Source organism: Xiphophorus hellerii, chromosome 5 (genome assembly GCF_003331165.1).
Source record: "Xiphophorus hellerii strain 12219 chromosome 5, Xiphophorus_hellerii-4.1, whole genome shotgun sequence".
NCBI classification, from domain to species: domain Eukaryota; kingdom Metazoa; phylum Chordata; class Actinopteri; order Cyprinodontiformes; family Poeciliidae; genus Xiphophorus; species Xiphophorus hellerii.
The window spans coordinates 10948425-10962149 of record NC_045676.1 but is presented as its reverse complement, the minus strand read 5'-3'; the positions used below and the strand labels follow the sequence as shown (position 1 = coordinate 10962149).

Below are 13725 nucleotides of genomic sequence, written 5' to 3'. Positions count from 1 at the left end.
CAGAGGACATATTATCCGCCATTACAGACCAGACCAGGGCAACCAGCTGTGCTCCTCCACTTTTGTCTGATAGGCAATAAACTGTCTGCTGCAGGAAACCAACTTTTAATAAGGTTGAAGCCATCTTCTCTGGTTAGGAAAGCTGTTAATAAATCAGAACTGTCTGTTTAAGACAGTTCCAGTATTCAGTCGCAGTATTAAAAAGCATAACATGCGTGGGTTGCTCATGTGAAGCTGGCCACCACAGCATTTTTCGGCAGTCTGCTTAATTGTCTCTCACCCACAACTAGGATTGAACCCTAATTTGTTAACAGAAACTTTTAATATGTTTCTGTGTCTGTGCTGTTGGGGGCTATTAAAGTGGAGTGACAAAAAATGGAGAGGAGAAGAGAAGAAGGGGCCAGTTTGGACATAAGAGTGCATTTTGAAACAAGAGAGCATGTTTTTGGACGGTATTTTTTGTTTGGGGGTGGGATGTGGGGGGTGGGGGGGTCCTCCTAGTCCCCCATCCCCTCCAACACACCATTCTCTTTGTTTGTGTGGTAAATCCAGGAGCAGCTGCTGGTCCCAGGGTCTAGTGGGATTTTGGGTCTGTGTTTTCTCATGCCATCCCATGCCAAGGTGGTGTAACGCAAGCACATAGAGAGAGTGTGAGGGGGTGTTGGGGAGGGTGGTTGCGGTTGGAGAGCAAGCTGGTTTGTTGGGATGGCTGTGACCATGTTGGTGACGAAGGCGCGTGCGGGGGGGTGTTAGCTTTAGAAGGCGGGTGCTGTCTGGATTCATGTAAAATTAATATCCTCTGGACTTTGCCTTTGCACTAGATTGGAACTTGTCTGTTTGGCTAATGACGTGCCTTCTGCCTGCACCGCACACAGTCCACCCCCCAATCCTTTCTCCACGACCAGCCACCAACCATCCATACCCCCACCTCTTTGCTTCTCCCTCTGCCATCTCTCTCTTCCCTCCCTTTGAGCACTGGGAGCGTGCGTATTGGCTGGGCTGCGAGAGACTCCGTGCCAAATAGGTGGGCCCTCTGCATGTTGGCACAGACTCAGTCAATGGTTAGAGACGGAAAGTGGAGAGGAAGAGAGAACGGGAGAGCCAGAGTTGGAGAGAAAGAAGGGGGAAAAAAGAAGCTCCACTCGGGTTTGCCAGTGGTCGTGCACAGTCTTCCAACATTTACTCGGTCCTCTTGTTTTTGTTTTTTTTCCCTCCTTTTCTTCTTCTTCTTCTCCTCCGTCCGCACCCCCCTTGTCAGCTCTTCTCTCTCTCTCTCTCTGTGACTCTTTTGCAGATCAGAATACAACCAGTACCATGTGCAGTTTTGCCAACCAATCTCTTTTTGTTGTTGTTTTTCATCGAAATATTTTTCTCTCCACGTCTTTGTGAACAAAGAAGAATGTTTTGATTTTTGATCCTTTTTTTTCTGCCTCATGTATTTTAATTTAATTTTTACACATCAGAGTCTGTATTTGATTTTAATGGCTGACATAGAGAGCTTGCTAAACTTTTCTGCACTCTCCTTCTGATGTGCTCTTGAGCAGCACCTTTTCCGCTCTTTACTCTTGCTCCAGTACCTCTTGTGTTCCTGTGCTGGTATTGCACTGTGCCTCTTTTTTGGCCTGTCTCCTCTTTCTCAGATTTTCCCCCCTGCTGCTTTTATTGGACAGTTTCTCAGCTTCTGTTTTTGCTTTTTTTTTTTTTTCTTCCTCAGTCTTTTGTTTTGTAATATTCACAGCAATACTCCAGCGCTCAACAATCCAGTCACTGCACTGGTTCTGGTTCCGCATTTTAAGTTTACCCACAATCGATGGAGTGAATTTATGATGAAAGAGCGAAATGGTAACTACCATGTCGTTTACATTTTATTCACGTATTTTTTTTTATTCCAGTTGTTTGGTCAATTTTCATTTCAGACACAATGCTCATAAATTTTTTCTTAATAGTGCATTTTTATTTCTATTTTTTTAACCAACTAAATTCATTTCAGTAGCTTAGTAACTTGTGACATGACCCAAGTGATTTCAGTTGCCTTTTATAGAATTTTTGGTCTGTTTGTTATTACTTTCTCAATCCGAAACTGATTCTTTTTACTCTATTTAGAGAAAAAGTTGCCCATATTTAATAATATGCATTGTTAATATTTTTTTTTTAAATTTAAGCATAAAATGTAACTTCTTTGTTCATCTCTTACCTTAGTCTGTCAGTGGTTTGTATATGTGTCCTTCAGTGTGATGTCTCCCTGTTAAAGAGTGGAAAGCATCCTTAGCTCTCTCTCCATCACTATCTCTCTTTCTTTCTGTCAGTCTCCGAGCGCCTCTCTCTCATTCTTTCCCTCCGCTCACACGGAGCAGGCGCCGCTCCTCCATGCTGCGTGCCGGTCCTAACTGCCTCTCTTCTCTCTTCCCCTCCTCACCCCCGCTTCCTCTCTCCCCATCCTTCTCTCCCCCGTTTTCCCCCTCTCTTTCCTCTGCCTCCTCGTGCCTCCCCCCCTCCTCCCTCTCCTCGTCCGCCCTCCCCCCGTCCTCCTCTCTCATCCAGGATGAATTCCACCCCTTCATCGAGGCCCTTCTGCCCCACGTCCGCGCCTTCGCCTACACCTGGTTCAACCTGCAGGCCCGCAAGCGCAAGTACTTCAAGAAGCACGAGAAGCGCATGTCCAAAGAGGAAGAGCGTGCGGTGAAAGATGAGCTACTCGGGGAGAAGCCAGAGATTAAGCAGAAGTGGGCCTCGCGCCTGCTGGCCAAGCTCCGCAAGGACATCCGGCCCGAGTTCCGCGAGGACTTTGTGCTCACCATCACAGGCAAAAAGCCCCCCTGCTGCGTGCTGTCCAACCCTGACCAGAAGGGCAAGATTCGTCGCATCGACTGCCTGCGCCAGGCCGACAAGGTGTGGCGGCTGGACCTGGTGATGGTCATCCTGTTCAAGGGCAGTCCCCTAGAGAGCACGGACGGAGAGCGGCTCGTCAAATCTCCACAGTGCACCAACCCTGGCCTGTGTGTCCAGCCACACCACATCGGAGTGTCTGTCAAGGAGCTGGACCTTTACCTTGCCTACTTTGTCCACACGCCAGGTATGTTGCAACCTGCACACTGTTACTGTACACAGAATACTCAAATCGTGCTGCACAATTAGGCGTACTGATTTTTTAATATGAACAGACATGAAGAGAAACACAAATGAAGACATTAAAGATTTGGGTGGGGGACAATTAATTACATAAATAACAAATATTTACATGTGTATTTATAAATGAATAAGTAAACTTGAAAAAAGCTACACCAAGAAGTTTTTTATATATTACATTGTATATTTAAATCTTAATGTTCATAATTTAAATTATTCTCAAAATGTATGCAAATTTTTTACGAATAATAAAAGTAATGTTTCGTGCTGCTTTTACAAAACCACTGTCATTTTGATATTTCTATTTTCTATTTTTCTGTGTTGTTTACTTGACAACACAGCATCAATAGTAATAAAAATAAATTTTGGATGTGTGTCTGGGGCATAGTTCCAGCTTGCTCTGGCAAGTTTCTGTTTATATTTCTGAGGGAGGAATTTATGGCTTCATGAGTATATATTTTGTGTTTTTTTTTTATAGAAAAGAATTTGCATGCCTGTGTGAGCATGTGTGTGTCTGAGAGGGAGAGTGTATGAGACGATCGGTGCTCTAAAACGTAATGTTTTCGTTGCACAAAGAGGGAGTCGCTGTTTTTTAATATTGCTGGACGTGGAGCTGCCACGAGGAGGTTGCTGTATTCAGGGACGGTAACTTGGCCAAAGCCCAGATTGTGTGTTTTTGTGTGTGTGAAAGAAGAAGAGAGCAGAGCCGTGAGTCTGCAGCTCTCAGGCCACAGGCTGCTGCTGCCCTCGCTGTCTGCCTGAACAGCGAGCACCACGTTGGACCTGACTGCCAAACACATGCTCACACACAAAACGGCAACGCTTAAAGACAGACAGTACTATTGAAGCTACTTTCACACCCATGAAAACACAGCTAAATACAACCACACATTCTTGTTTTTTTTATTTTATTTTATTTAATTCGTTCATCTTTTTTAGTTCACTTTCCGACAAACAGCCAAACACGGTTTTAGTCACAATTACGTCCACAGACCAACACAGTGCACACATTCGTCCAAGAGACTATCACAGATACAGTTTGAAACAGCCAAACATTGTTGTATCTCAGCCACCATCATAGATACACACTCACACACCCGGCCAAACATCACTGCAGCTTCCAGTGCGTGGACTCCACACACACTGGTTGGGTTCTGTTTTTTTCTCACAGTGTAAGAAACACAGACACTCTCACAAAATACATTTCACAGCCAAATCCTCCAAATACACACTACATCACCATTTGCTGTCTGGTTGTTCAAACAAGCTCATGACCTAATGTTATCTCAGCTGGATTTTCTGGAAATTTTAAACACTGATTTAACCAGTACATATATATTTATACGCAGCATGTCCCCCGTCACTGCCTGAACACATCGACCTGCTCTGTTAGCCAAATGCTATCATAAGCAACTCCCAGTGTTTCTCTCTCTGAGACATACACACACACACACACATGCCACCACGTTAAACCTCAGTCCAGGCCAGACACCTCACACAGCCTGAGCCAAACCATGGCAGCAGCTCCAGCTTTGCTTTGTTAGTCTTTCTTTGATGGTAATAAACGATATGTAACGGGCAGTCTCTTTTATTGTTGTCATGGTAATTTTATCATTTTTTGATAAGCCGTCTATCAATGATATTGAATTTACTAGGGGTTTTTTTCTGACAGAAATTTTGTCTTATTGAAATATATATGATTTTACAAAAATACCTTAGTGTTTTGTGTTTTTATATTATTTAAATTTATATGTTTTAAATTAAATAATGCACTGATTCTCAAAGGTATGGTTTAAAATTCAAATTATGTCTTCATTATATATATTTTTTATTAAAGGTTTTTTACACTACATTTTCAGCACGTAAAGTTTCACATTAAAGGTACAAAGATCAGACAAACAAGGTTGCAGTAAATATTTTAAGTGTTTTATATATTTTATAGTTTTGATCGGTATAATGGACTGCTGGAGCAGACTGTACCGGTTCTTCAAATCAGAAAATGTTTCTTGTTCACTCGTGCGCACACACATGGAAACTGTAATTAATCACCATAAGTTTGCTTCCTTGACGTCAGCTGTTCCACTCCTCTGCAGTACTTTGGTTTACAGCAGGACAGTAAAACACTTTCTACACAGTGTGCTATCCATTCATGATGTTGACTTACTTTGTGTTTTCTCTTATCTTATCTGGCTAATGCAGTGTTCCTCGGTTGTTTTAGTAATTCTTTCAAAGAGTTGACGCTCAGTTTTAGTCGTGCTTTAAATGATTTATTTGGCTGAAAATTAGAAACACGACATTAACTTTCACCTTGCAAACGGATGTCATGCTGATCAGTTTCAGTGATGTGTGTAGTTTTTTGTTGTTGTTGCCTTGCTGCAGCAAATGAGAAGATGTGTTCATTATTTGTTTTTGTATGGTTTGCATTTTGTCAGTCTTTAGCTTCTCTGTCTTCCTGGCTCCTCTTTGATCCTGTACACACTTTTGTTTTGCCTCCTTAAACATCGGCCTCATTGTTGCTCTCACAGAGGTAAAGCCTCCGCTGATCTCTTTTGTTTATATTGTAGGAGACACGGAGAGAGAGTGAGGTAGAGAGAGCATATTGGAAAGGAGAAGAGGCTACAATAGTGATTGTTCGGTTTGGCAGCACCAGAGCCCCGTTGGTGTGGGAAGAAGAGAAAGACGTCTTGTGTTTTGTTTATGACAGAGTGGCAAAAGCTGCCACGGGGAATCTCTGGGCTTGCCGTCAGGCTTTCTCAGACTGTTCTGCAGCCAGCCAGCTTTTGAGATCCTCTCTGTTACAGAGCAGAACACACCGCAGCCATTTCTGAATTAACCACAACACCGCAGCAGACAACCCTCTCCTCTTATTTCTTTGAGGCACCTTAGATAAAGAGAAAAAATAAATACAACTACACTTTGTACATTGCAGCTGGAGCACTGGCATTGAATAAGTATGAGATATAGCAGGATTGTGTTGCAGCTCACAGTGTAGTGTATTCTTAGCCTTCAGATGTAAGTGATTGGTCTATGATAATAAGGATAATGATCTTTTGGCCCCAGGGTCTGCTAGAACAACACAGCAGGGACTCTTTATTAACCTGTAAACAGAGTGTATTGGCTCTGATTTACTTTACAGTACCAGTTAAGATATTTTTTTTTCTTGCGAGTCTGACTACTGCATAGGTGGCTCCACTTTTACACCATCTGAGGAGAATTTATTTGGCTGCTTCTCAAAGTCTTCAGTGAGCTATTTGATTTATAATCTGTGTGCTGTTTTAGATTAAACTCAGCACATTTCTGATTTATTCAGGGTAGGAAAAATAAAAGATATATATAAAAAAAAACATTTGTCAGGTCCAAAGTTAGCTCACTGCACTTACTCATAGTTTGGACCTTTTTCATATTTCTTTTTTTTTCTCATATTTTCTTTGTACGCTGTAAGTGTGATCATGAAAAGATGTTTCAAATGTGTTTCCAATCAAAAGTGCAGCACAGGAAATTTGCAGTCACTCTGAGGGAGGTGTGAAATGTGCTCGCCTTGCCATTTCTGCTATGACCGCTCCACACTCCACGCTCCGCGATGCCAGATCCCGCCTCCGTCTCACTATTGCAGTAGTAATGCCTTGGACAGCTCTGTGAGAAAGTCCAGAGAAACCCTGGTGCCGTGGCCAGCCTCCGGCCAACTCCCTGACCACGGCAGGGATTCAGAAACAAAACGCCAATTTACGTTCATCACAAAAGAAAAAACTCTTGATTTATGGGCCCGCAATGTGCAAGGTAAACTTTGGCTGGGGAGTGAAACGGAGTGTCAGTTGAAGGAAGGCAAACAAAAAGGACGGAATATCAAAGCTGCTGGGATGAATAATTTACAGCGTAGTAAAAGTTGATACTGTGATGGGTTGCGTGGGTCTTCACTTTTATAACTCCTCTGTTTTCTGAGAAAGTAATCTGTTGTTAATTAGCTCCCGGTCTCTTCTCAGGCTCCCGAGACACCATAGTTGTTGAGTGGACTGTCTTTGTGTGTGAGTGTTTGTGTCTGCGCAAGCGGAGCCCTGGGTGACACTCAGCAGTGAAGTTTTGATTTAATGAAATCTTGACACTCGGGGAGTCCATCAGGTCAGAGGCTTTTGTATTGTGTTGTGGGAACGAGGCCTGATGTCGGCTAAGGAAAGCTCTTCACACAGGGAGAAGCTTTGGCATCGGTGTATGTTTACTGATCGCTCTCACTGTGTTCCTGATGCCTTTCTGTCGGGCATCAGGAACACACATGTAAAATCTGAAGGGTTAAGATGCAGCGAGAGTTTGACAGGGAGTCTTCTCACACTATTCTTGGCCTCAGAAGAAGAAAAAAAGTGCGTTTTGGAGGCTGCTGGTGTAAGGAAAGCCAAAGCCTTGTTGTGTGCTTATTTACTCAGAAACATGTACATACACAGATACATGCTGACACTGCAGTGTCAAAGGCAGACATGGACTGATCCAAAACCGCATTGTCTGTGTTTATCTCATGAGAACATGAAGAGCAGAGCACACTCAAAGAAATAAAAGTGAAAGACAGCATTATGTTTGGTTTCCAGTTAAACTGACCAGTGAAAATTGGCACAATTGTTGCCCTAAAAATAGCTGAAGGCTTTTTTCCCCCTCTTTACATAATGATAAACCCAGATTTCTCGGGAGAGACTAACAGCCATGTACATTTCTGGTCTACCCGCATGCGTTTCCTTTTGTGTGAAGAGCTTCAGCGTCAGGAGAGATGTGGTAAACAAATTATTCCAGTGACATGTAGAGACCATCAGTATGTGGTTGAACAGACAAATATGGCAGCTTGTGCCTTCAATGTTTTTACACGTTCTTCTCAGATTCCCTCTAATCTTTCTGAACGAACCCAGCTGTTGAACCTCTTCTGTTTATTCTCTAAGAGAAGAGGAAAAAATGGAAAAGAACCTTTTTTATTTTTTCCTATTTTTTTAAATATAAAATATGAAATTAAAAAATATATTTTAATGTTAAATGTAGCTTCATATTGTCTTTATTGTTTCTGCTGTATTTTCACTTTGATTTAAAGCTGCATTTTTGTGCTTATGTTTATGTTTCACATATTTGGATTGTGACGTAGTTGGTAAAGCGTAAAAGAAATCTTCTCATTTTCCCTGGAGTGGTTGTGATCTGTGATTGGTAGATCAGGTTCTGATCTGTTCCTTATTCATTCACATCAGAAATAAAAACTCAGACAAGGGTGTTGATTTGTTTTTACTACTTTAAGGTCAACACTAAGGCGTAGCTGGAAGAATTATTGAAAATTATTGTACTTCACTTTCTGCTGTTTTGAGAACTATTACCACTTTGAAAATGCTAGTTTTTCTTCTCTTTCTTGTGTCCTCACAGGAAAAAAATCTCAATTATTCAAATGAACCAGTCAGACCTCAATGGAAATTAGTGCACCTGTACCTTGAAATATTTTGAACAGATCAATATTCATAAATGTATTTAATAAAATGAAACAATAAATTTCCCAAATTAATACATTTTCATTTTTGTCAGTGTTAGACATTTTCTGTGTGTGTAGCATTTTTTATATATATTATTCATAATTAGTTGAACTTGACATACCTTTTATGTTATTAATAAAAAGGTACAAAGAAGGAAAAAGTGAAAAAAAAAATGTGAATGAGAAAAGGCAAAGAGTCAGCAGCACCAAGGGGGACGTATTGTCTGTCTTAATACTCTGTCTTCCCAGTGCCGAGTCTCTTTTCAGGCTTTTGTAGTGTTGCTGACCATGAAATGTGTGTGTTCCCAAAAACCATATACCAACTCAGGCGGGTTTTCTGACCTCAGAAAGACATGGAACAGGAGAATGAATAGAAGAAAGAGAGCAGTGGGCAAGTCCCGTTCCTGGGCATGGCCGCCAAAGAGGAGAGAGAGCCAGGGACGGCAGCCTTTTAGCCGGGCTGCAATCACAGCAAGGCTCTGGCAAAGGTTGTTGAGACTGGTCACTGGCGGTATTACCTCATAGCCACAGCATTGCTGTAATATGTGTCTCAGTGCTTGGTTTAATGTTGATAGCTGTAACATTTTAGCTCTGGTTGCATTGTTTGTGCTTTGCCATACTGCTGTAGCTTTGCTGAGTTTATCGGGATAAAACATTGGATCAGCACTGACTTAGATGATGAAAAAAAAAAAATTCAAAATAACCTATTTTATTTTACACATGTGGGTTAAAGAATAATGAAATTATTATGTGGGCGAGTGTAACACAGCAAAGGAGTCTGATGTTGAAAGTGAGAGGAGTTGTGTCGGCGGTCTCTTTTGGCACGATGCTATCTCTCTGTTTGGAAGGCGCCAAATTTTCATACACAGTTCCTGCCAACCTCCTCCCTCTGATCCTCTCTTTCTTCTCATTTCTTTTCTTTCCTTCTCTTGTTCATGTTTTTTTCTTTTATTCCTCTTCAGGGTTCAAATGAATTCCCTTCCTTAGCCTCATTAACACCCTGGTCTCCTATTTTGGGCTGTAGAATAATTCATAATAACTTGTGAGCGCAAACATTTTAGCACTCAATAGGACCATTACGCTTGCTATTTGCTTGCCATAGGCTGTGAACCTTGACTTTTACATTGGAGGTGTTTTATTTAACTCTAATTTGGATGAAGATGAGGAAAATGATTAACAAAAAGCCTTTTAGTGACTATGTTTATTTCCAAAGGCTCGAGCTCTGCCTTGTAAATTGTATACTTGTGTGCTTTCAGGCTTTGATGCTTGATTGCTCGTTAGTCCGTCTTTTTTGTATGCAAGTTGATTGCTTTCACTTTATGTGATTTTCAGACTATTTAATTTAATCACTAATTTAGGTACTTATTTTTCTGTTTAGAACATTTCACATAATCATACTGTGGGTGCCACTTTTTCCTCTTCCTCGTTGAGAAAAATGCTTAATGAAGGTGTCCTTTGGTGTGTGTTACACGATGAGAAGAAGAAGAGCAGGAAGGAGAGTTTAGGGGGAGGGGAGCGAAAGAGTGATTTAGTTGAGAAACATACCAGAATGGCAGAGAAACAAATTTGGCATGCATCCGTGTAAGCAAGTAAGCTTTAAATCAGTTTGGCCACAGATCTAGGACACTAGACGCAGAAAAGGAGGCAGGATGAAACGGGGGGGAAAGAAACATCATGGGATTGAAAGTAGGGATAGGGTGTGTATTTGAATAAATACGTGGCGTATGAGAAGCGCCGTTAAGTAGAGGTTTGGATGGAGGGGGGACTCGACAGGGAGCTCCGGTGGGTGTTTGGTAAAGTGTCGCTCAATGTCGACTTGAAAAACAGGCCGGTAAATAAATGGAGTGGCAGTAAACAAGGCTCAGCGTTTCATCAAAAGAGCCTATTCATCTGCGAACAGGACAGTCTCTCTTTTCTCTGAGGACATAGAAAAGGAACCCTGTGACGGTGACGAGAGGATAGTGCTTGTTTAGATAACAGGATGAGTTTGGAGTGGAGTGGCATAGTGTGTGTATGCGTGTGTGTGTGTGTGCCTTCGTTCGGGTGTATTTGAGCTCAAAGGGGATGCAGAGCAGGTGGGAGGTGTGTGAAGTTAAGTTGGAGAACAGGCAAGCTGGATATTCATTCAGATGTATGACAAATTTTTACACAATTTTTTTAGAGAGGGTTCTTTTTTCTCTTTTTTTCCTGCTTTTTTTTTTTTTTTTTGCAGAAATAAAAAATGAGAGTTCAACAAGATGACAATAAGCTTAAAGCTATATGTAAAAAATTTTGTGAAATTATTCCACTTTATATTTTATTAGTTCTCTATTTTCTTCTTATAGTATTTAAAGTGCATCCGCTGTTGAAAACACTCACAAAGCACCTGGATTGTAATACTTTATTTTATTGAAACAGGTATTAAACAAAATCACATTTGAGAAAAAAAGAAACAGCTCTTAGATCAAGATGAGTGGCAACAATTATTGTCATAGATGCATAAACCGGGAGAACTCAAAGCTAAATATAAACTTAATCAACTATAACACATAATAAAGAAAATAATCAAGCTATTCAAAGAAAAAAAATTCCTGACTATCCCACATTACATAAAACCTAATTAAAAGCGGTGAAACTGTTCTACTAAGCCCGTCATTAAAAGTAGCTTAAAATGACTAAATGAAGATAATGATCCAAAGTTGGGTGTATTTGGAGATCATTACACACATAACGAGCACATGTTTGAAAAGCAGTTTTTCCAAAATGAGTTTGTGATTCCAGGACTTTTCGGTTTTTAACAACGAAAACAAAAAAAGGTTGTCTTTCTTCTAAGCATTATTGTTGTGCAATTAACTAACTTATAAAGCAACAATAAAAAAGAAAATTAAAACAAAACTAACTTTACTCTTTTTCAGACGGACAAAGCTATCAACAAGCATTTTATAGCAACCAGATTAAGACCATCTAATGTATAAATTGTCTGCTTACATTAAGTACCAATTTTATAATTTTGTACAATTTATAAAATATAATAGAAATGTCTTGAGCACAAATTTGTTGAGTGATTGTGTAATGTGGGGTTAGACTTGTGGGTGAAACTCTTTGACAGTCTGTGTACGTATGTCAAGCAGAAATCAATGCAGGGAGCGTTGTCTTTTTTGGCAAGGCTTCTGTGAATATGTGAGAGAGTTCATATGTATGGCTCATTATACATTTGCACACCAGGTGATGTGTGTCAATTAGCATTTTACGCGATAATATAAGCCAGCTGCATGTTTGGAGTCCAAGGATCTTCGGGACACCTTGGTGAACAGGCCACTGCAACTTTCTCTGCCTCTGCTGTTTAATATTCGTCTCATTCACCTAACAGCGCAAAGAGTGAGGTGTCAACTGAGCGCTAAAAAGACCCATGGTGCACTTCATCATGAAAACTTTTCCATTAAGAGGAAATGAGGTTTTGAATTCAAAGATTAGTGTTAAGTCACTTCAAACCACTTAGTGAATATTGACTAAAAGAACAGGGAAGAGAAGCCAGGAGAGTGGCGTCTTTCAACGTTAACAGCTTCCATTCCTTTTAACCTCTCAGTTTCTTTCACAAGCTCATCTTGTTTATACCTCTGGCCTTGTGAAGTTAAATATGAGAAGTGCATCTGTCACTTTGTAACTTGACTGATCTGACAGCTGAGCTTCATACTTTTTAATTAGAACTTCGAACAAGTAGAAGACAGAATAAATTCATCCGTTATTTGTGTCCTTAATTAACAGCCACACGCAACACACTTATTCTCTCTCCGTCTCTCTTTGACTATTGAGGTTAGTGTTTCACTCGTCTTTTTGATTTGATGTTTTTAATATTCTGGGGTGCCCTCTTTCCTCCTTCCTCAGTCCTCTGCCTTCCTGCACTAGAGTCCCCCTCCCCAGACCACCGCCTGTTCGCCTCACATTTATTGGGCCCAAATTCGGCTGCCACCATGGCAACCCAGGCTCCCAGGGAACCTTGTTTGGGTACAATCCAAGCTGCCTCCAGGGTGGCACTAGCTGGTGTTGTCTCCGACAATGGGCTGTCACTGTGGCAGGTTCCTACGACAAGGCCAGCCCGGTTCTGGCCCTCCACAGTGGGAGTGCTAGCTTGCCGTCCGCCGGTAAATAAATACAAGCTAACATGACCTGCCGTATCCGGTGACATTAGCCAAAGCTTCCACAACTTAAAGCCTCGGCAGTGAAACACAGGCTAAGCAGGGGAAGGGTTTTCACCAGCACGCATATTGATGTGGCATGGCTTGGTGCCCAGTGCTGCCTCCTACATAAAAGAAAACTGGAGAGGCAGATGAGAGAATGAGAGGGAGAAAGGCAGCAGAGAGGTGTATTTTCAATGTATAATATATGAGTGTGTATGCTTTTCCACACAATCCTTTTTCTTGTTCAGTGTAAATATTTTGACTTATCAGTATCAATATTATTGCATTATTTTCCCGATGGGAAATTTCCTCTGCAGCCAGGTGAAAAACGACAACAGCAAAACAGACACAACCACTTTACAACATTGGCAAACACATTAAAGAAAACTCAAGGGAAAATATATCTGTGTGTATTTCATAAATACACAGAGGCCACATCTTTAAAATAAATATTTTTTTCTTTGGTTTGTTTTGCATTTTATTTTTGTGCTACATTGTAAAATTGAGTGTGTTTTGTATTTTGAGAGTGTATTCTTGTGTGAAAATGAATACATGACCACCGACTTTACTAGTAAATTGCACTTATGTGGGAATTTTGTAAGACGACAAGATCTTTAAATCATTCAAGGAATTATTTCATCACATGCAAAAGCACATACAAAGTCCTTTCTACTGTCTGAGAAGAGCAGTAAGATTTAGATCCATGTTGTATTCGTTATCTTGACTTCCTCTGATTAGAAGTTCTTGTTAGATGTTGGACCAATGATCTCCTTACTTCCCAAACAATACCATATCTGAAGAAAGATGTGCAAGTGTTAGAAGACAGACAAATCAAGGCTCTTTGATTCTCTTCTGGGTCTGAACTGTGAATTTTATATCAGATAATTGAAACTGGGTTTGTTCTGAAAAAGAAAAGGAAATTTCTAATATTTGCCTTCGAGTTATAATTTCATGCAT

At 40.8% G+C, this 13725-nt stretch overlaps 1 protein-coding gene across 13 annotated transcripts in view; it reads left to right on the top strand.

The window, feature by feature from the left end:
* LOC116719882 (nuclear factor 1 X-type-like) overlaps window positions 1-13725 on the top strand; it is a 124820-nt gene that overhangs the window by 44312 nt on the left and 66783 nt on the right. For 11 of the 13 annotated variants that reach the window (XM_032562657.1, XM_032562653.1, XM_032562650.1 and 8 more), the window contains one exon: window positions 2542-3073. In XM_032562657.1, the coding sequence (XP_032418548.1) occupies window positions 2542-3073 (532 nt within the window). Of the gene's footprint in view, window positions 1-1114; window positions 1843-2352; window positions 3074-13725 lie in introns of those variants that run through there. The other 2 variants (XM_032562651.1, XM_032562645.1) reach the window with 2 other exon arrangements.